The following is a 21707-nucleotide window of genomic DNA, read 5'->3' as shown; positions in this document are numbered from 1 at the left end:
AACCAGGAGAGCCTTAATGAAGCCTCTGAGTGCTGGTCTACTGTCTCGCTGAGACCTCGGGAGGCAGCCGTGAAGAAACAGAGAAACTAAGCAAAAAAGGAGCGGTGAAGAGAGAGATAAGAGGCTAAGAAAAGGATCAGGAAACTGCAGGCCTTGCTCTCCTTTTTACAAAGTTCTCGTGTTGAGGGACGGGCGAGACATGGAGTTAGAGAGCCGAATAACATCAGTAAAAAAAAAAGAAGGAGGCAGGAAGAGAATAAAAAGATGAAGAATGGAAAAAAAGATACAAAGAGAGCCTCCTCTGTAAAAAGAACAGTCTTATGTCTCTCCACATTTAACCCTCTTCCCACATCCTCAACTTCCTTCTTTCGTGCCTGCCTTCTCCCAATCTGCTTCCTGTCCGATGGGACTCCAGCGCCTTTTAAGCATCTCTCTTTCTTAGATCCATGACTCACAGCTCTGACTTGATTTATTGATGCGGTGTGTGATTCTTATAAACTGAGACAGGGGGGCTGACAGAGAGGAAACTTTTAGTTGTAGCTCATGCTGCAAGGCCTGTTGGAGGACACATCTGCGTCTGCTCCTCTTCCTCGTTTAATCTCCAGGGATTATGTCTTTTGGGGAGAAAGCCTATAAGCCTAATTGTTAGTGAAACCAAAGATCCAGCACACTTCTATTGTCTGCAGAAAAATGAAAAACAGTTTTTGCCTCTCATATATTTATAATGTTTTACATTGGAGACATTCCTACTGATGATCTGGGTCACTTTGAAGCTGTGAAACACAGCAGCTCAAAATGTGGGAAATGAAACCTCGAGAAACAAACAGACATTTACCAGGATGAAAAGTCTGTCTCCTGTAATGGATACACATGATATATAGATATGTGTAAGCGCAAAGATCATAAATTTTGTTTTTGTGCCCCAGAACTTTATTAATTGATTGCCTTAACGTAAAATGTGCTTCAGGTAATTAGGAGATCATACATTAACTGGCTAACTCCCTCCAGTTCGAGGATATTGCCAGAGATAATTGCTCATCTCTTATTTATGTTTTCTCCTTTTTCGTTCCTCAGTCCATCCCAAGAAGAAAAACCGCCAGACGTGTGTGAGGAAAAGCCTGATCTGCGCTTTCGCTATGGCTTTCATTATCAGTGTCATGCTAATCGCAGCCAATCAGATGCTGAGAAACGGCATGGAGTAACCACTTGCACTGTGAGCATGGGGAGTGGACAGCACAGCCATGACCTCACATCTTTCTTGTCTTTGCAGCCAAAGCTGGACCAGCCACAAACCAAGCACTTCTCTAAACAATCAGTTCAGTTTTTCTTATTTTTGATGTTTATTTACTTTGTACTTTTTTTTTTAAATAGAAAGGGAATGTGTATTAAAGGATGTATGTGTTCTGCTCTGAAGATGTCTCTGTGTTATGTTATGGGACTTGCTGGAATCTAAACTGGGAAAGGATTATGTTTTTATAAAAATATTAACATAGTGAGTTTAATTTTGTTGTTTTCAAGACCAAGACCACCCTTTAAACTTTATTTTCCTTTTTCCCAAAAAAAGTTTTTCAGGTGCTTTGAGCCATTCTAATATAAAAATAAATTAAAGTTAGCCTGTAATCGACAACTACTTATTAAACCCAGAGAAGCTGCGTTGAATGTGAACTGAGTGAATGTGAGCACTGAATGTCAGCACAGTATATTTAAATGTATATCTCATATTGTAATGTACAAACATCAAACCTTTTGTCATTTTTTGACATCCTCAAATTGCCATTCATGAAGTCTTTATTTGTATCTACTGGGAGCACAAGTCAACACTCAGTTAGGGACCACCTGGAAATCACCACTGTCATGTCTGTCAAGTCCTTGACTGAAAGGTTGATTGTTTAACTGGTTTATTGATCAACAGATTGAAGACAGTGCTTTGTGAAATTTATGAAGCAGGAAAAAAGGGACATCAAATAAAGCGACAGAGAAGCTATGGTTTTATTAGAGAAAAATAAGACCATGCTGATTGATGTTATGTTGTTTTTAATAATGCGCTGTAAGAAAATGTTCCATTTGTTAATGTGTCAGCATATGTCATAGTAATACTGCCCAGCTGTGGTAAATAGAAACCACAGAAAGCATGCCAGTATGTACACTGCCATACCAAAACATTGCTCCATTTTCCCAGGACTTCACTGTATATAAAGTACTACTAAGCTTGTGTAATGTATTACTATGTCAACAGCAGAATGTATGGGGTAGAAACTCATGAGATAAATCAGGGATACACAGTAGAGCTGTGATGCAGCTGTTCTCCTAGGATAGGCTGCCCTCTAGTGGTTAGAAAAAGAACTGCAGTTATGCGCCTGAGCAGCAATTTAAGGTGTTGGTAAAAGGTGAACAACACCATTGATTGTGAGCTTTGATATGTGTCGTGTCGGTGTCACAGCAGCAGTATTGTCTGTATAAAATGGGACATTTTTTTAACTACTTGTGTTACTGCTGCAACTTCTGTTGCAGTTTCTTGGGTTGTAATTGTTTTGTGGTCCTGTTAGCACTGAAACAAAGTGAACTGATATGGGGAAAATGCAGAGGGGTTAGAGTACACTCCTCTTCTGTTATGGACCATATTTACATTTAGGAACTTAATGTGTTTCAGGGAGATGTAGAGATATGTCACAGTTTATCCGTTATCATTCCTTTCCTGTTAGTGTTTTCCAGAAATCAACTTTATTTTGTTATTTTCCTCTGTTTCACACAGCCCTGTGAAGTTGCATCTTTAAATTCACTACTTGGTGATAGTAGCTACAGAGTACAACATTAGACTCTTTAATTCAACATATGTGGATTCCTAAATTGCATGGTGCTCCCCTTGCACATCATTTGATTGTTTGTTTTTATATTCTTTGCAGGATGGATAAAAAGCAAAACAGATATTTCAATCAAACTAATGTGAAACATGTGAGTTTATACACTGTAAGAAGAAATATAAAAGAGAGAGGGCTTTGTTAAAGGAAAATAGCTTTGTGAGATCAAGTTTCACAGCAAAAATGTAATATACTGTAAATCAGTATGCATGTTGTTGTTCAGATTTTCACGTCTTTGACAGACTGGGAAATCCATTTAATCTTTCTTTGTGGTGGCACAGCCTTGGTTCAAATGTATGTACTACTGTAACATATTTGAATTTCCAGTTTCTACTGTAATAGCCATTTTTTCTAGTTTCTACCAGCTATTAATCAAATCAGAGAGCAGGAGAGGGCATTTCCATAAATATGCAAATTCAAGGTCACACCATCACCGTCATCATCATCTCTGTTTCACGTCATCTTGGGTAGAGTCCGTATAGGCCTCACTGTAGATGGTTAAAATTCTGTTTTTTCTTTTTTCTGAAATGTTCCCACCACCTCATTGTTCTGTATAAACTGCTGTATAATGTACGCTACACTTATCCCTGTGAGTCTGTCCATGTCTGTGATATTCTCAGCACACTGACATTTGACCAACGGACCATGTTTTCACCTCTGTCAAGAAGCATCATGGTCCTTTTGAAACCAGCATAGACCAGTTTATTTGAACAATTCTTTAACATTTGTGCCATTCCAATGACCTCGTGTTGTTATGCGAGGTGAAACTCATTTCAGATACCTTTCATCAACACTGATGTTTACATCATTACTGTACATCTGTGACAGGACAAAAATCAGATCATGACTGTCATGTTTTTGAAAGTTCCTTTGGAGATTTGTTTTTACCAAGACATGTTTTTACCTTGTAGATTGTAAAGAGATAAAATTAAACAAAGATATGTAATACAACCTTGGCATGCTGCTTAGAAAAAGGAGAAAGAAAACAGCAATAGTCAACTACTGAATTGATATTTAAAAATGCAAATAATGAGTTTAATCTGTTTAATCTAAAAAAAAAAAAATCTATATACCCATATATGTTTATGCAATAAAATCTTGTTTTGATATAAACTTAAGGCATCTGTGTTTTCTTGTGAAAAATGTGCCACGTTTTAAGAACAACATGTATGACTCAATGATGGAGGCAGAATGTGTACCAGCTTTAAAAAGAAGTAAAACATTTCTTATATAAGTAAGATGAATTACACATACCTCTCAGCTCTGAGGAAGCACATTTTTTTCACCCGATAAAGTTGGTTTGTTGCTGTACTTGTCACTTGGTATCATTGTTGCAGTGTCATTTGAAATACCAACCCTAAAAATAGAGTGACAAGCACAGCGTGGTTTTCACTGAGCGGCCCTGCTGTTTCTTCATGCGGGTAGAAAAGCACAAATAAAGATCACTGCCCTGACATCACCCTTGCACAGTACATACAGGTCTTGAAAGCACTGCTGTGCCAACACATCTACTTCAAAGGGACTGAGTCTGCACACAAAGGTTAAACTTCCACTGTTGAGTCCTGAATCTTTAAAACTGCATTCAGCCAAATAATGGCCTGAGGTGAATTAACATGTTTGTCAGCTCAGAGAGGAGTTTCCCCATGGAGCAGCGCTAACATCACTTTGAATCATGATAATGAGGGAGCAGAGGTCAAATAGAAGAGAGAACAACGTCAACAGATGCACCTGAACCCCATTAACTGTCAGGTAATGAACTAAACATTAAAAGACCATTAAGTGGACAAACAAGGCATTTAGCTGAGTCTAATGGTCCAGGTAGACATTAACAAACCCTCAAGTTTCATCTTTGTTGGTAAAGTTAATGGGTTAGACTTTACAGGGTCACCCCAAGTCTTTCAACTTCTGTTTGAATGAATCAAGAAGAGGGTCAAAGAAATCGTTGTAGTCCAATACCTACACTGAAGTTTGTTTTTCTCAATGTTGATGATAAAAGAAGATTTGATGGCACTGAACATCGAATACAAATGAAGCACTGACACTGATGTGCATAAAAAAACTTTAATATGAGGTATTCATTGCATGTTTGTCTGCTGATTTGAACCTCTGGAACACAGAGTTGATCCAACAAAAAATGCATGCACAGGCAGCATGAACGCAAAACACTGCACTTCTCCCAGCACTGCCAGGAAACTGATCAAATTATAACAAACAGCTTACAGTTCAGCAATCTACATTAAAACAACATACCTGTTTCTTGTGTTGGTATGTTCAGGATTAGACATCAAATTAACAATAAAAATAAATCAAAGTAACACTGCTTATCAAATGTTGAGTAGAGCTCACAAAAACATTCAAAACATTCACAATTTTATGTTTCCAAAAGTTTATAAAGCTCCACTGTTTGAACAACGGCTTCTTTTAAAAAAGGATAAAGGCACAAGTGTAACATTTGTCTTTAAATCCAACTAAACACAAGACTCACTTGCTGATGTTCTGAGTTGCAAAACTGTCCTGTGTAGTGTGACAGCTGATAGTAGTGATTCAAAATAAATTAAAGAAGAAGAGGATTGCAGAATGGCTTTTCTTTCTTTCATTTCTTTTCATACTTTTATGCAAACTATGATGCTCTACTAATAGTGTCAGCTCTCTGAGTGGCACAGCTGAACACAAGAGGTTGGTAATTTGAATTCATTGCACCCTGAATTGTGACAGACTTTTGGCACAGTCTCCTCTAAAGATGACAGTCAAGAGCAGGAAAAAAATGTGAGTGGAGGGCAGAAAAGAGAGGCTGCTGGTGCAGATGTAAATAGGTACAGAGGTAGGATCAGAGTGGCAGACGGAGAGAAATGCAGACATGACAGGAGCTGAGAAGAGCAGTCCTGTTCAGAACTCTGTGTGCTGGTGTGTGTAGGCTCGGCTGCCTGCGGGGGTCTCACTGGGCTTCATAAAGATTCCCTCCATGACCTTCCACAGGCTGTGCTGACTGGGGCTGGACATGGCATGAACCTCCCTCTGACCGCGGATGGGCTGTCCGTACTGCTCACCCGTCACTGACAGGAGGGCGTCTGTGGCTTTGTGACGAAAACGGACTGCCTCCTCACGTTTCCATATAGATCCTCCACACTGAACTGTCCACTCGTCAAGGTGGTCTCCTTCCCCTTCATCACCAAACGCACTCACCTCCTGTGACACATACGTACAGGAAGAGAAAGAAGTATCTTTTTTAAGCTTTCAGGTTTATTTTTCTGGTCCGTTAGAGATCTGGTATGCAAATCCTTAAGACTTCTGCCAAACTCAGAGAAGATGTCAACATAAATTTCCAAATCAGTTTGCCCTAAAAGCTCTGAATTTTTTACACAGCCTTGCTCTAAATCTAACCTACTATGATATTATTGCTGCTGTTGTTTTTTTTAGCTCATTTTAAGAGTTGTTTTCCTGAGTGACAATAAAAGTTGAGGCAGAGCTTCAGAAAGAGCAAGTATTATTCATTGAGTTGAGTTATTTTTACACAGTTATCATAGGACGTGGAATTAATCAATAGTAATATACTGTCACTCTCAGCATTACAGCATGAAAAATTTCAGTGCTTGTTTATTTACAGTGTTTAAATAAATCTCCTTCATTGTACATGTTTTTTACACTGCCACAGTAATAAAAACTACTCTTAATGTCCTAGAAATTCAGTAACAACAGCTAAAGATAAAATAACTAAACAAGAAAATTCATTTCAGAATGAATCTGCTGGATATCTTTGGTGTGATGAAACAACTTTCATGTTTCAAAACTATACTGTTTTTTACTCAACAACAAAGTTTTCTATCATCTGTTACACCCGGAGTTGTTCAGGAACAGCTTCACTGGTGCTTATGATATACCATAGTGACAGCTGATCATTTACTGTCATTTTACATTTCACATCTTTAAACCTGATAACACTTTGGGTGGACAGAATTTTAACAGATTAAAAGATGACACCATGTTATTTGAAACCCCTTGCTGTCTCTCTCTGGAAATTTGTGAATAATCTTTTACAAGCCAGGGAAAACTCCTTTTTTGAGCATGTAACCCTCACACCACCTACCTGGTTTGAGGACAGTGGTGAAGCAAAGTAGTGGCTGTGCAGGTTACGGCCTGTATTAACATGAGTGAGACGGATCGTTTGGCCACACTGGACCGGAGTGCCCCGATGGCACCAGGTGTCACTTGTCCCACGAATACTCCAGTAACTGTTACTGTCTTCCACAGCAGTCACCCCAGTTACAGACTGCTGCCCACTACCTGTGTCAGACACACAATTACATAGTAAGCAGATGTTTTACAAATCTGTGAGGAGTAAACATCAAAGAAAAGCTGATTTAATTTGCAAACAAAGAAGAAAAATGTCTTTCTTGATACTATTCTGCCTTTTCAATTGGTTCATGGTCTCAAAATTTGTTAAAACATCTTAAGATTTAAATCAATAATTGTGGTGCTGGGAGACTTTGACCCCTCTGACTTGGCAACCAGCATCTAATGTGGTTAATATTAATGGTCTGAACTATACAAACAAAACCAAGTGTCGTGGAACCTGAACCAGACCAGTTGGGTTGAATTCCACCAATCAACCTGAGAGTATATGGTTGATTAGTAATAAAACAGGTTTATAGGAATTGGCGTCAAAAAATCCTGTAACTAAGAAGTTGTTACAAGGAAAGAAGGATAGAGGGCGATTTTTCTCTGAGACAAATCTGAATGAATGCAATGCAATTCATTATCACTTGAGGGAATTATTTATCTATTAATGTCAAATCATCAGTTTTGAGAAAACGTTTTTATTTTAATATAAAAGCCAACTTCGGCTCTTATTCTCGATACGTACATAACTCAAAGCATTTTTATTCCTTAATAAAACCTTAAACCCGAAAAAGGGGTGACATGAGAGCTTAACTGTGGGTAATAACACATTGTTACAATAAGTTAATGCTTTTTAACAGCTAAATGAAAGAAAACTCACCAGAACCGTAGCGTACGTCGTGTGAGTGAAGTCTCACATTGTGCTTTATATTTAACAGTTTAATGACTGATCCGCATGTTACAAAACTCAGTTCCGTACCGCGTGATAGCCCAAGTATACAGGATGAAAATAATATAAAGGTTGGAAGAGATAGAGAGAGAATGGGACTGTTTAAGTGACCCATTCCTAATAAAAACCGAAGACACAGCTGCCGATACCTCTCTTAGGTCTGTATTATGTATTCTACGTCATGAAAGCGGCAACGTAAGTCAGTGTGAAGCTTCAGGGACAGCGCCCCTAGTGACTCGGAATGAAAACGCACGGATCCTGGACAGGGTTTAGTATAAAATATATTCAAATAAGACATATTGCCCCCCAAATATTTACTGATTTAATTTAAATGATAGTTTAAATTTTCTTTGACTTTAAATTAGTGGTTGTTGAATCGCCCAATCTTATTCTATGATTTTCAGTAATAACGACCAACAGGCGGCGACACTCAGTTACCCAAAAGGATAGAGGTCTCCTCACAGCATCCCGGAATTGTCCACACGCCACTCGTTCTCGGCCATTTTTCCAAGTACAAGCTCTCCGAGACAAAAACACAACACATCATTTTATTACTGTACACAAACCTGGAATTTGCCTCTGAAGTGTGACGTGTAAGTTTAATTTCACCGTGGTCTTTTGTCTGTACTAAACGTCCATCTATGCACAGCCGTTAAATGGTTTAGTCACTGATACAGTTTTCTGTTGTTGTCGTTTAGCTTACGCTAGGCTAACAAACTGATGTGCTAAAGCATGAACTGCTGTGCGACTACAACGTCGGCTTGAAGGCCTTGGTTTCTTACAACTAAGAATTCGATGTAGGGGACCCTTACTGATATGTGATTTGTTTTAGCACGCAATAAAAGTATCATGAACATGATGAGTAACTGTTTTAAACTGTATGTGAGAGCGTTCCGCGCTGGCTATCATCACTAAGCTAACCGACTTGGCAGTTGCTACCTCACCGGGATGTACGCTAACAGTCTCATCAAGAAATCCCAATGCAGCTTAAACAAGTGTTTTTTTTATGTGTCCGCTAATCAGCCAACTCAGGGATGTCGTGTGAATACCGTTAGTTATAGACACCAAGAAGCATGCATTTTGTTAGCTTTGTCGTGTACGTCGATGTTGCTTAAGCGCAATGCGACAACCTTGGACGTGGTTGTGTCCAAGCACACCACCCTGTCTGGCTGTATGTCCACTTTTTGACATCAAAACGCTGTTTGTTACATAAGAACCACCATCAGATCATGTACGAATATCAAGTGCACTTAGTCATTGTTTCTCAACAGCACCATCCATGATTGAAACCAGAGTGAATCTGGCAGAAAAGAATGATCAGTCGATACAGACGTATTTGTCAGTTAACTTCTATCATGAATTGTTTTTCCGTTGTTATAACGTGAACGTTAATAGTTCAACGGAGAAAACCATACATACCTGGTATTGAACCCTGGATGACAATCTAAGTTTTAGTGTTTGAGTTTGGTTCACACATGTACGCAGTTATGTGCGAGCTCATGAGGTGAACGTCTATTATCCGGAATTGTAAACAAATAATGAGGTTGATAATGGTCAAAATATTAAGCAACTTAAGTGTAATTACAGCAGAACGTGCAAGACCAAAATGGATTATGCACAAGTATATCTGTAATGTGTCTGAAAGAATTAATCAACGCTTGGATATTGGCTTCAATATCTTGCTCTTTCCTTAGGATTAGCAATCATGTCGGACTTCATCGAGAGTGAGGCAGAGGAGTCAGAGGAGGAGTTTGAGGAGAAAGACTTGAAGCCTCGCAAGACCCAGAGGTTTATGCAGGAAGATGGTGAGTTTAACTATTAATGTCTGCTTTTAGTCTTTGAAATAGAGTAGAGTGTGATGTGTGAATAACTCATTTATTAATGCTCAATAGATGAAGAGGACGAAGAGAACACTGAAGACCAGGATGAGCGTGGAAACTTGCGTGGACTCATTGATGATGGAGATGAGGAGGAGGGGGAAGAGGAGGATGAAGAAGCAGCCCAAAAGAGTGGAAGTGGAGGGGGGAGTGACTCTGAAGAGGAAGTGAAGCATCGGCGTAAAAAGCGCAGTGAGTTCATCAGGTGTTAAATGGTTGTTGCCTTCATACAGTGCAGGTTGTTAATGAAGTGTCACATAGTTGGTACCTGCATTGAGAAGTCAGAAAGTCTCAGGGGCAAGAACGTTTTCTCCTTAAGTGTTTTTAAAGTAGAAAGAATCAGAAAAAGACACAAAAATATAATGGTTTTTTTTTTTTTGCAAAGTCAGCATCCGGTTTCCAAAAACAAATAATCAGCTGTGTCATTGGGAACAAAAAAAAAGCTTTGACAGGCTGCTTTAAGACCTTCACATGAAGTTTTTTTCCCTTTACTGAGCTCTTCTTCTTTGCAGACTATGATGACTACCTGGATGATGATGATCTTGACCTGATTGAAGAAAACTTGGGTGTTAAAGTTAAAAGGAGGGTAAGAAAAATGTTATCCTCAAGAGTGTGATTTTTAACCTCTTAAATTGGGCTAAAGTCCAAATATTTTTGTCATATTTTGATTTTTTGAACTTAGTTTAATCAGCTGATGTTTTTCATATCTCATTTCACAGAAGAAGAAATATGACCGTGTGAAAACTCTTGATGACGATGAAGAGGATGATGACGAGAAGGACTTAATTGCTGATGAGATCTTTCATGGAGATGGGGACGGAGAGCTTGAGGAAGGCGAGGCTGTGGATGAGCCTCTTCACCATGCTGATGATGAGGAAGAAGGGGAGGATGAGGAGTCAGGTAAGCCAAGAGGAAAAGACTTTAGATCCCTTTTGATATGAAAGAAAGCAGAAATATTGTACAGAAATTCAGATGAAGTAAAATGTGATGAGTTAAACTGGATTACTTGTAAATCTCTGTATTTCTCCTACAGACATTGATGACTTCATTGTGGATGACGATGGCCAACCCATTACCAAAAAAAGGGGCAAGAAGTTCTCAGGATACACAGATGCGTGAGTGTTCACATGATACAACAAACTGAACAACATCTTTCCATTGAAAGATCATTTATGGATCAAAAGCTTATTTTACCTGAAGTTCTATGCTCATACTAATTCATCAAGTTCAAAGAAATAACCCAAGTCATCGATTAGAAACATAAGCAGCAAGACCATAAATCTCAATCACTGTCTCTTTCTTTCCTCTAACAGTGCCCTCCAGGAGGCCCAAGAAATTTTTGGTGGTGACTTTGACTTTGCAGACTTCGACGCAGACACGTACGACCAGGGCGAGGAGGAAGAAGAGGACCAGGATGAAGAGAGTTGGGACCGTCCTAAGAAGCAGACCAAGCGAAGACAGGGGAGGAAGAGCATCTTTGAGATCTATGAGCCCAGTGAGCTGGAGAGCAGTCACATGACCGACCAAGACAATGAGATCCGGACTACTGACATGCCTGAGAGGTTCCAGGTGTGTATTGATTTCATGTTAACCAGGTGTAAAGACTATTTTTACATTCGTAAAATAGGTCCTCAATGGTTTCTTTTTCATTGTACCCTGTGGAAGCTTCTTTGAAGTCAGAATGGTGATGCCTTTGTTGAGTTTTTGTTTCTGTATTAAAACTTATAGCTGAGATCAATCCCTGTTAAACCTGCTGAGGATGATGAGCTGGAAGAGGAGGCGGAGTGGATCTTTAGACATGGTTTCTCCACTCTTACCATATCCATGCAGGTATTGCTTTCTCTGACATACCTAGGAAAGCCAAAATATTGGTTTAAGTCTACCTTTTAGAAAAGATAGACTGACAGGCCTAAGTCAGTACCTGACTTCATCCTGTACCTTGAACAGGAGAGCACAGATTATCTGGATAGAGGAACAACCACGAACTTCAGCAGGAAAGGCCCCAGCACAATTGCAAAAATCAAAGAGGCTCTCAACTTCATGAGAAATCAACAGTTTGAAGTAAGAAAGGCTTATCTTATTTATGCACCACATTTCAATTATCCTTTTTTTTTTCTTAGTTTTATCTTTTGAGGTTAGTTCATCCACACGATATCTCTTTCCAGGTTCCTTTCATAGCTTTCTACAGGAAGGAATATGTGGAACCAGAGCTGAACATCAATGACCTGTGGAAGGTGTGGCAGTGGGATGAAAAGGTACAGTTGAGCAGTATGGATGCTTTTTGGGAGAAGAAATAAATTGATGCCACTTCTGTTCTTCCCACTCACATGTTTTTATTCTACACTTGCAAGTGGACACAGCTGAAGACCAGGAAGCAGAACCTGACCCGTCTGTTCCAGAAGATGCAGTCCTTCCAGTTCGAGCAGATCTCTGCTGACCCAGACAAACCTTTGGCTGATGGCATCCGTCCCCTGGACACAGCTGACATGGAGAGGTATGTCCTGATGATGCAGAAGGACAAGTCGACTTAATGACAGAATATGAACAGCACTCATCATTCTTATTTTCTGTTTATTTTGAGCCTTATTTTTCATTTCTCTCTAGATTGAAAGATGTGCAGACTCTTGAGGAGTTGGGGGATGTGTACAACCACTTTTTGCTCTACTATGGCCGAGACATCCCCAAGATGCAGAATGCTGCCAAGTCCAGCAAGAAGAGGCTCAAGAAGATTAAAGAAGTGTCAGAAGACGGTAGTGATTCATTTCATCAGTTAATGTCTAACAAGTTCTGCAAAATTAAAGAGTTCTGATTAAAATTATTTCAACATTTGTTGGTGAATTTGATTGTCTGCTTCTGTAGGTGAAGAAGAGGAGTTAGAGGTTGAAGAAGAAGAAGAGCAGAAAGGACCTGACCTCAAGCTGGCATCCCGTAGAGACATGTACAGCATCTGTCAGAGTGTAGGACTTGGTCAGTCCCCTTATTCACCATACACCCCATCATCGATCTGATAAAGTCATGACACCTTTTCTTTTTCCAATGATGGTAACTTTTAACATTTCTTTCCTATCCCTTCTTTACTGCAGATGGTCTGGCTAAAAAGTTTGGATTAACTCCTGAGCAGTTTGGAGAAAATCTGAGAGACAGCTACCAGCGTCACGAGACAGAGCAGTTTCCAGCTGAACCCATAGAGCTGGCCAAAGACTACGTGTGCAGTCAGTTCTCTACCCCTGAGGCCGTGCTGGAAGGAACCAGGTACATGGTGGCCATGCAGATTGCTCGTGAGCCTCTGGTGAGACACGTTCTCCGACAGACCTTTCAGGAGAGGGCCAAGATCAATATCAAGCCCACAAAGAAGGGCAAAAAGGTGACAACACATGGCCAACATGATGTCTTCAGAACTTGCTGAGTAACTTCAAGGCACTGTTCCAAACGGCTTTCTTTGCTTGTTTGCTTGTTTCCTGCAGGAGATAGATGAGGCTCATTTTGCCTACTCCTTTAAGTATCTGAAGAACAAGCCTGTCAAAGAGCTGAATGGAGATCAGTTCTTAAAGATGTGCCTGGCAGAGGACGAGGGCCTGCTTTCCATTGACATCTGCATCGACCTTATAGGGGTCAAAGGGTAAGCAAAGAGAAAATACTGACTACCAAGAAGGACAAGGACAGAGAACTCTGTTTAGGGTTGTTGGTACAACAGATGTGCAAAGGATGAACCTCCCTGTACCCTGTGTTTTGATACTTAACTTTTTTCAAAGTCACATAAAGTCGCTTTAATCAAACAGATGAGACAAATCCAAAGTAAACAGACACATCAGGGCTTATGGACCTCATCTGTTTTTATGTTCATGCACATCCCACAGCAATAAGACATTTCCCAAAAACAGGATCCAATGTGACTATCTTGTGCCATTTTTAGAATCTGCTTAGAATTCTGCTTAGATGTTGGAGGAAATGAGGGGTTGATAAGTAGGATAGCTCCCCTGAGTAATTTGGCAGCAAATAATTTCTCTACCCACGTTAGCGCACAGGGCTGCTGAATTATGACTCTGCTACAATTAAGGCTATCCTTTTCATGTCTCTTCTGCTCTCCCCGTCTTTTCTATGCATCTCCTCAGATATGCCGGAGACCAGACATACTTTGATGAGATCAAACAGTTCTACTACAGAGATGAGTTCAGCCACCAGGTGCAGGAATGGAACAGACAGCGAACTTTGGCCATCGAGAGGGCGCTCAGTCAGTTCCTCTACCCTCAGATGGCAAAAGAGCTTAAGAGCAAACTGATTGCTGAGGCCAAAGAGAGCATTGTCAGAGTAAGTAGTGGTGTTGTCTTTCAGCAGTGGATGGTTGATGAGAGTTTTTGACCTCAAACTCATCTTGAACTCTGTAATTCTTGCAGTCCTGCTGTCGTCGGTTGTATAACTGGCTGAAAGTGGCTCCTTACAGGCCGGATCAGCAGGTTGAGGAGGATGATGACCTGATGGATGAGAGTCAAGGCAAAGGCATTCGTGTGCTGGGTGTGGCCTATGCACCGAGCAGGTATGGGTCCCACAATATTTGTTTATTTACTTCAAAATAACTACAGCTAGAATTGAATTGAAAAGGGTAAAACATACTGCATGCTTAATCAGTAAAAGATGACCAGCATGTTTTCTACATGAATGACATGCTTATGAAATATAACAACATCTGATTTTTACTTTGCTTTTACAGAGACACGCCTGTTTTCTGTGCTCTGATCAACGGTGAAGGAGAGGTGGTTGACTTCTTACGGCTGCCCTACTTCATGAAGCGAAGAAACGCCTTCAGGGATGATGAGAGGGAGAAGAAGGTACAAGCAACAAACAGACCTTTGCTTTTGTGCTGTTGACAGCTGTTTTTTTTTTTTTTCATTTTTTCAAAGCATCCCCCATTTCTTACTTGTGTTTCATCCCCAGGCCCATGATATTGAAAATCTGAAGAAGTTTCTGTCCAGTAAGAAACCACATGTAGTGGCTGTTGCAGGGGAAACTCGGTAAATGCTGTACATATTTTTTTTTAATTTTTGTGTACTAAAACGCCACTAGGTAGACTTATCAAACTCCACTGGCAAGTTACCATGGTCTTTATATTGAAACCATTCTTTGTGTGCAGAGATGCTCAAATGATCATGGAGGACATAAAGAGGACCATCAGCGAGCTCGAGCAAGAGTCATCTCTGCCCGCAGTGGGAGTTGAGCTTGTTGACAATGAATTGGCCACATTGTACATGAACAGCAAGAAGTCGGAGGTGAATACTAAAAACATTCTTCTTACTGCTCATTTTCACTGTGGAGGAAATGATCCATTTGCCGTTTGTTTTCTCCTCACCCTGTTTTCTCTCTGGCCAGGTGGATTATAGAGATTATCCTCCGCTGCTTCGACAGGCCGTGTCGATAGCCAGGAAAATCCAGGATCCCTTGATAGAGTATGCTCAGGTTTGCAGCACAGATGATGATATCCTCTGCCTCAAACTGCACCCGTTACAGGTGAGCAACCGAGAGTAAGACACACAGGTTAATTCTTCAATCTGAGTATCTTGCTGTGTGCTGTTGGAGTAGTTTTTTTGTACATGAGGACACACAATAAGCTTCCTGTATTTTCTGATCTCAGTTTAGTAACCTGCAATATCACACAGATTCTTCACACATTTCCTTTGAGATTGAAGCCAGGAAAGCTCAACCCAGTAATAATGCCAGCCTAGTCTGATACACAACATGTCAGCCAATCATTAAACAGTAGGATGATGATTCTTCAGACTCTGGAGTAGCAGTTACTAGGGCTGGGCGATTATGGTAAAAATAAGAATCCCGATTATTTTAAGTGATATTGAAATCACAATTAATATACACAATCATTAGTTTATTCAAAAAACTTCAGCACTGATTTAAACACAACTTTAAAGAACCAGCAAGTGGCACATACAGCATTATTGATATACATAAGTCACACACACTCGCTGTGGCTGCACATGGAACACAGAAGAGCTATGAAGCACAGGAACTTGCATACATCTACACTGTATGGCATATTAATTGTTTTTCTTCGATTATATTGTTTTTATGATTGTCAGATGGCAAAATTGAAATCACGATTAGAATCCGATTAATTGTCCAGCCCTAGCAGTAACTGACATGAAAAATAGAAAACTGTGGACCTAAAATCAATCATGGCTTTAGCTGCACACAGTGCTGATTTTTCAAACCTTTGTTGTATTTTTCTTCCCTTCTTTTAATCTCAGGAGCATGTGGTGAAGGAGGATTTATTGAGCGCTCTTTACTGTGAATTCATCAATCGTGTCAATGAGGTTGGAGTGGATGTGAACAAAGCCATTGCACATCCTCACACTCAGAGCCTGGTCCAGTATGTCTGTGGTCTAGGACCCAGAAAGGGCTCCCATCTGCTCAAGGTAAACTTTTACACTGCTGTTATTCTATGATATGCATTTAACATCTTTACTCAACACTTTCTCTGGTGACCTGCTAACTATCTGGGTTTTTGCATTTGAGCAGATTCTGAAGCAGAACAACACGCGGTTGGAAAACAGAACTCAGCTGGTCACGATGTGTCACATGGGACCCAAAGTTTTTATCAACTGTGCTGGTTTCATTAAGATCGACACTGCATCCCTTGGGGACAGGTTGGTACCTTGAACGGGTCTTTCACAAACTCCACATTGTCCAAATATTCCCTGAAACGCTAAAGCAACCACTGAGCCGTCAACCCTGAGGTGATTTCACACAAGTCTTTGTTCTTCCTCTCTTAAACTTTAAACACAGTACCGACTCCTACATCGAGGTTCTTGATGGATCTCGTGTCCACCCTGAGACGTACGAGTGGGCTCGTAAGATGGCTGTGGATGCCCTTGAGTACGATGAGTCAGCAGAAGATGCTAACCCAGCAGGAGCTCTGGAGGAGATTTTGGAAAATCCAGAACGTCTCAAAGATCTGGACTTGGATGCATTCGCTGAAGAGCTTGAGAGACAGGTCAGTGTGTGCGTGCACGTGTTGAACACCTTGTACAGTGCAACACTTACTGTAACTAGTCTGAAACTGTTGTTTGTTTCTGTACACCCAAAACGAACCTTAGTCATGGTTCACATTCCTCTTACTTGGCCCTTTGCATGATTTTTTCTTTGTTTCTTTCTTTAGGGCTACGGCAACAAGGGGATTACTCTCTACGATATCCGGGCTGAGCTGAGCTGCAGGTACAAAGACCTGAGAGTTGCCTACAGAGTCCCTAACACAGAGGAGGTGTTCAACATGCTCACCAAGGAGACTCCAGAGACCTTTTATATTGGTAACACACAGTGCACCAAAGTACACCTCCAGTATTTATGAACTAAAATCAACCAAAATAACTTTGATCGTCACCATCAGCACTTGGCAGATTCTTAAGAGCTTCCTCTCCTTCTTTTACAGGTAAGCTGATCACCAGTGTGGTAACAGGTATCGCTCACCGGCGGCCTCAAGGAGAGAGCTACGACCAAGCCATCCGTAATGACTCCACGGGGCTGTGGCAGTGTCCCTTCTGCCAACAGGACAACTTTCCTGAACTCAGCGAGGTACTGCTGAGGCACCCAATTCTTCTCTTTTAACGCCATAAACCAGCAGGGCTCAAGTGTCCCATGTTTGATCATCACTTTGGTGTTTGTGTCCTCTCTTTAGGTGTGGAATCACTTTGACAGCGGCTCATGTCCTGGTCAGGCTATTGGAGTGCGTTCCAGATTAGATAATGGTGTACAGGGATTCATTCCCACCAAGTTTCTCAGTGATAAAGTGGTTAAACACCCAGAGGAGAGAGTGAAGGTAAAGAATGTTTGTTGAACTTTAAACCAAATTAAATTTGTCTTTTTGTTTATTTGTAATCATTGCCTCTTTTGATTTCAGTAATCTTCTTTTATACTTAATAAATGACCTTTACTCTTTTCTCCATCAGGTGGGCATGACAGTTCACTGCCGCATCATGAAAATTGACATAGAGAAATTCAGTGTTGACCTCACATGCCGCACATCGGATTTGATGGACAAAGCCAATGAGTGGAAGCTCCCAAAGGACAGCTACTATGACTTTGACACAGAGTCTGAAGACCAAAAACTGGAAGAGGAGCTTAAAAAGAAACAGCAGAGAACACGTTAGTATACAACCGCCCAAAGAAGGCTTTTAGAACCCTGAGACCTTACACTTCCTGGTTTTTAACCCATGTGTTTGGTCATTTGCTCTCCTTCTCTCACAGCATATATCAAGCGTGTCATTGCTCATCCAAACTTCCACAACATCAGTTTCAACCAGGCAGAGAAGATGATGGAAACCCTGGATCAGGGAGACTTGATCATCAGACCCAGCAGCAAGGGAGAGAACCACCTCACAGTGACCTGGAAGGTAAGAAACCCAAAGAGGAAAAACAGGCTGATGATAGGAAAAATGTGAAGGTACTTTTCAAAGTGAAGGTGAGGAGCAAAATCTTCACAACATGATGCAGTTTGAGTATTTCTTTGCAAAACTTAAGCATGCCAGGATTGAAGTGAAATGTCAGGAGTGTGTCTAATTCCACACACTCAGAGCTGACTCAGTGTGTTGTTTCAAAGGTGGCTGATGGCATCTACCAGCATGTGGACGTGAGAGAAGAAGGAAAAGAAAATGCCTTCAGTTTAGGGCACACTCTCTGGATCAATACGGAAGTAAGCAGTCTCCCCTTCTTCTCTGTTAGTGCACATATATCAATTTCTGCTGCCTGTTCTTAATGTGTGTGTCATTTTCCTGCTGTCTGCAGGAGTTTGAAGACCTGGATGAAATCACTGCTCGATACATCCAGCCTATGGCTTCATTTGCACGAGATCTTCTGGGGCACAAGTACTTCCAGGAGTGCCATGGTGGATCAAAGGAGGTAAGTACTCTCCTGAGTGGATAGTTTGGACATCTTCACACCTATAAATCTCTGGTTTTGTTTTGAGTTTTACCTCTCACGATGCCCATGTCTTGCTCTCCTCTGATAGAAAATGGAGGAGCTATTGATCAGGACAAAGAGGGAGAAACCCACTTTTATTCCATATTTCATCTCAGCATGTAAAGAACTTCCAGGAAAGTTCATACTGGGCTACCAGCCTCGTGGAAAACCAAGGTGAGAAAAAATCCTCTTTCTCTGTTTTCTTGAATACTCTGTTTCCACTTAGTCGATAAACACCCTGTATCTACGAGTTGGGGAGGATATCTTTTGATCAAATCAGCTAAAGCTCATTTAAAAGAAAGAGCAAGGTCAGTACACTGAACCTACACAACTGAATGTCTGGTGGTGTTTTTTTTTCCAGAGTTGAGTTTGTGACCATCACCCCGGATGGCTTCCGCTACCGTTCCCAGATATTTCCCACAGTTAATGGACTATTCCGTTGGTTCAAGGACCATTACCAAGAGCCTGTGCCAGGTACAGTTTCACTCTGTCTGAATTCTGTGTGGGTCACAACAGTGAAAAAAAATTTTATTTTATTTTTCTTAACACGTTCTGCCCATCTACAGGCATCACTCCCAGCAACAGCAGCCGAACGAGGACTCCTGCGTCCCTAAATGCCACCCCGGCTAACATCAACATTGCAGGTCTCTTAAGCTCTCTAATTCACATGCACATACACACACATCCTCTTATCTCTTTCCGCTCTCCCTTCAGTAGTAACATTTACAATTCTTCAATTCCTTCCTCTCTAGATTTGACGCGAGCTGTCAACGCTCTCCCTCGCAACATGACCTCTCAGATGTTCAACGCCATCGCTGCCGTCACAGGCCAGGGCCAGAACCCCAACACCACCCCTGCTCAGTGGAGCTCCAGCCAGTACGGCTACGGAGGCAGCACAGGAGGAGGAGGAGGAGGCTCCTCAGCTTATCATGTGAGTCTAGCTCTGAAGGTTGAAATAAGCAAGCTTAATATAGTTTTAGCTTAAGAGCATAAATCTCCTAAACTGTACATTTGGGACATACCTGCCACTTAAAGCAGAATCAACTTTACTTTTGTGTGCCAGATTTATGACATGATTCCTCTTTTGTAGGTATTTGCCACCCCTCAGCAGCCAATCGCAACACCGATGATGACACCGAGCTACTCCTACACCACACCGAGCCAGCAGGCCCTTGGTACACCCCAGTATCCGGGCTCCACACCGCAGTCTTCCCACTCTCATGCACATGCCCACCCTCATGGAAGCCATGTGTCACACCACAGCCACCACGGCCATCACAGCAGTCACCATGGCCACTCGTCCGGCACTCCTTCATCCTCTACATCATCCAGAGGGAGGACGCCACAGCAGCAGCCACCGCCACAGCAGCCAAAGTATGTGTGACACTTTTGACATGTTTGTGTGATGAACTACAGAAACGTTGAGTACAGATTGTCCCTGTAATTGTACCGTTTTGGCCAATAGATGGTGCTAAAACAACATCAGTCGTCAATTAAGGCTTAGAAGCAACACACACTAACTTAAGCCTTACCCTTCCCTCCCTCTCTCCCCACAGGGCCAGCAGCAGCAACTCCTCAGCTGTGGACTGGGGCAAGATGGCGGAGCAGTGGCTAAAGGAGAAGGAAGCAGAGGGCCGGAAGAAAGCTCAGAGGATGACACCACGACCATCGCCCAGCCCCATGATCGAGAGCACACCCATGTCCATCGCTGGAGACGCCACACCCCTTCTGGATGAAATGGACCGATAGGACATGCAGGGGGGCGTCACTTCAACCCCCCCCTTTTCCCTCCCACCCAAACCTGTCATCCTTCATTCTGTTCCATCTGGATAACCTTCCTCCTCATGTTTTTCTCATCCTCGTCAGACCATTTCATCCAGGTGGAGCTCATGGGATAAAGCTGGCTGTCCATCCACCCAGTACATCCATCATGGTGCATCTCAGCTCTTTCCTGCTGTTCTCCTCACCAATCACATCTTAAACATCCCTCCCACTTCAGCCTCCTCCTCTGGCTGATTAGTATTTTGTAAAGTATGAATAACACTGTATATGTCATGCAGAAAGTCAGAACAATGACAAAAAACACTTGAATATCTGACAGCAGTTACATATAGGATATGGACCTACTCAGAATATGTCAGAGTGCTGTTCTAACATCTTTATTTTTTATGATCACTCTTAGCTTGATCCATTAATGGTCACGATAGAGGGGCATGGTTACAGTTCTTCTGCAAGATGGATGCCAAAAGAACGCTTTGCCAAGCCAATCAAGAAACTGAATTTTTTTGTATGCGTCAGAATGAATAAAGACTGTTTATTTTCTGTTTAAACACATCGACTCTGCTCTTCACATCTGTCAAAGAAAACCTCTGTGACCCTGCAGACATGCACACGTGCACACTGAATGTGGGACAGGTATTTTTTTTCCATGAGCTGTATTATAGTCAGCTGACTGTGGTCTGGCCTCTGTAGATAGCCTCTTATGTATTATGGACTCCCTCTGAGCATACTGTGGACATGGACAGTGTTCACGTTAAGGGGGAGTAACGTGATGACTTGATCTGCATGAATGTCAGGGTGCAGAGCAGAAGTTATTTTATGTTTTAAAGGGTTTGACTTTAGTAAAAGTATCAAAGGCACAGGCAAAGTGACAGCATCCTGGTCATTTTTTAAGAGTGAGAACTATTTCACTCTCCTATCTTAACTGTTTGTGATTTAAGAGTATTTTACTCTGATGTGGGATTTTAGAGTTTTCCACCTTGCAAGGTGCAACCTCGTTTTATGCTGCTGTTGCAACTCAGTCCAGGGTGGTATAATCAACAAAATTTAAGTGAAAAAGTTCCATTTTCTTTTCTTACGTCTGCACATCAAACTGACTTCCCACTGTTTATATTTCTAGCTCTGGATAATATTTAAAATGCACGCAGCTGTTTGAATAGATGAAAT

The 21707-nt window shown here is 41.3% G+C and overlaps 3 protein-coding genes across 3 annotated transcripts in view; 2 read left to right on the top strand and 1 right to left on the bottom strand.

Annotated features, from left to right (window-relative positions):
* caln2 (calneuron 2) overlaps nt 1-3929 on the top strand; it is a 35730-nt gene extending 31801 nt beyond the window's left edge. The window contains exon 6 of the mRNA XM_074671985.1: nt 1075-3929. Coding sequence (XP_074528086.1) covers nt 1075-1202 — 128 coding nt within the window. The 3' untranslated portion in view covers nt 1203-3929. The remainder of the gene's footprint in view (nt 1-1074) is intronic.
* A 988-nt stretch (nt 3930-4917) lies between these two features.
* Nucleotides 4918-8095, bottom strand: sdf2 (stromal cell-derived factor 2). Its single transcript, XM_074672609.1, has 3 exons — nt 7855-8095; nt 6943-7139; nt 4918-6044 (listed from the first exon to the last, which is right to left on the bottom strand). Exons 1-3 carry the CDS (start codon nt 8036-8038, stop codon nt 5745-5747), a joined length of 681 nt encoding a protein of 226 aa, XP_074528710.1. The 5' UTR covers nt 8039-8095; the 3' UTR covers nt 4918-5744.
* Nucleotides 8096-8378: 283 nt separating this feature from the next.
* supt6h (SPT6 homolog, histone chaperone and transcription elongation factor) lies at nt 8379-21093 on the top strand. Its single transcript, XM_074672042.1, has 37 exons — nt 8379-8516; nt 9618-9728; nt 9816-9992; nt 10313-10386; nt 10520-10700; nt 10834-10915; nt 11114-11369; nt 11529-11630; nt 11748-11861; nt 11966-12055; nt 12152-12294; nt 12405-12550; nt 12660-12767; nt 12884-13164; nt 13265-13419; nt 13913-14108; nt 14195-14334; nt 14509-14626; nt 14733-14809; nt 14929-15064; nt 15165-15302; nt 16055-16222; nt 16326-16453; nt 16593-16800; nt 16966-17113; nt 17236-17378; nt 17482-17622; nt 17753-17948; nt 18051-18196; nt 18403-18495; nt 18588-18701; nt 18811-18935; nt 19123-19235; nt 19328-19405; nt 19514-19692; nt 19852-20135; nt 20318-21093. Exons 2-37 carry the CDS (start codon nt 9629-9631, stop codon nt 20508-20510), a joined length of 5271 nt encoding a protein of 1756 aa, XP_074528143.1. The 5' UTR covers nt 8379-8516; nt 9618-9628; the 3' UTR covers nt 20511-21093.
* Nucleotides 21094-21707: the final 614 nt, after the last annotated feature.

This window comes from Halichoeres trimaculatus, unplaced genomic scaffold (genome assembly GCF_033239565.1).
Source record: "Halichoeres trimaculatus isolate MK-OKI-2021-1 unplaced genomic scaffold, fHalTri1.1 fHalTri1_scaffold_6, whole genome shotgun sequence".
In the NCBI taxonomy this organism is placed as follows: domain Eukaryota; kingdom Metazoa; phylum Chordata; class Actinopteri; order Labriformes; family Labridae; genus Halichoeres; species Halichoeres trimaculatus.
Note: the sequence above shows the minus strand (reverse complement) of the source record. Positions and strands in the feature narration are given on the sequence as shown.

Excerpts from the sequence above, each read along its gene's own strand:
- sdf2 (XM_074672609.1), bottom strand. The coding sequence starts at position 8,038 with ATGGGTCACTTAAACAGTCCCATTCTCTCTCTATCTCTTCCAACCTTT. Across the intron at positions 7,140-7,854 it reads CGACGTACGCTACGGTTCTG|GTAGTGGGCAGCAGTCTGTA; the intron begins GTGAGTTTTCTT and ends TGTCTGACACAG. Across the intron at positions 6,045-6,942 it reads CACCACTGTCCTCAAACCAG|GAGGTGAGTGCGTTTGGTGA; the intron begins GTAGGTGGTGTG and ends TATGTGTCACAG.
- supt6h (XM_074672042.1), top strand. The coding sequence starts at position 9,629 with ATGTCGGACTTCATCGAGAGTGAGGCAGAGGAGTCAGAGGAGGAGTTT. Across the intron at positions 12,295-12,404 it reads GACACAGCTGACATGGAGAG|ATTGAAAGATGTGCAGACTC; the intron begins GTATGTCCTGAT and ends ATTTCTCTCTAG. Across the intron at positions 13,165-13,264 it reads CCACAAAGAAGGGCAAAAAG|GAGATAGATGAGGCTCATTT; the intron begins GTGACAACACAT and ends TGTTTCCTGCAG.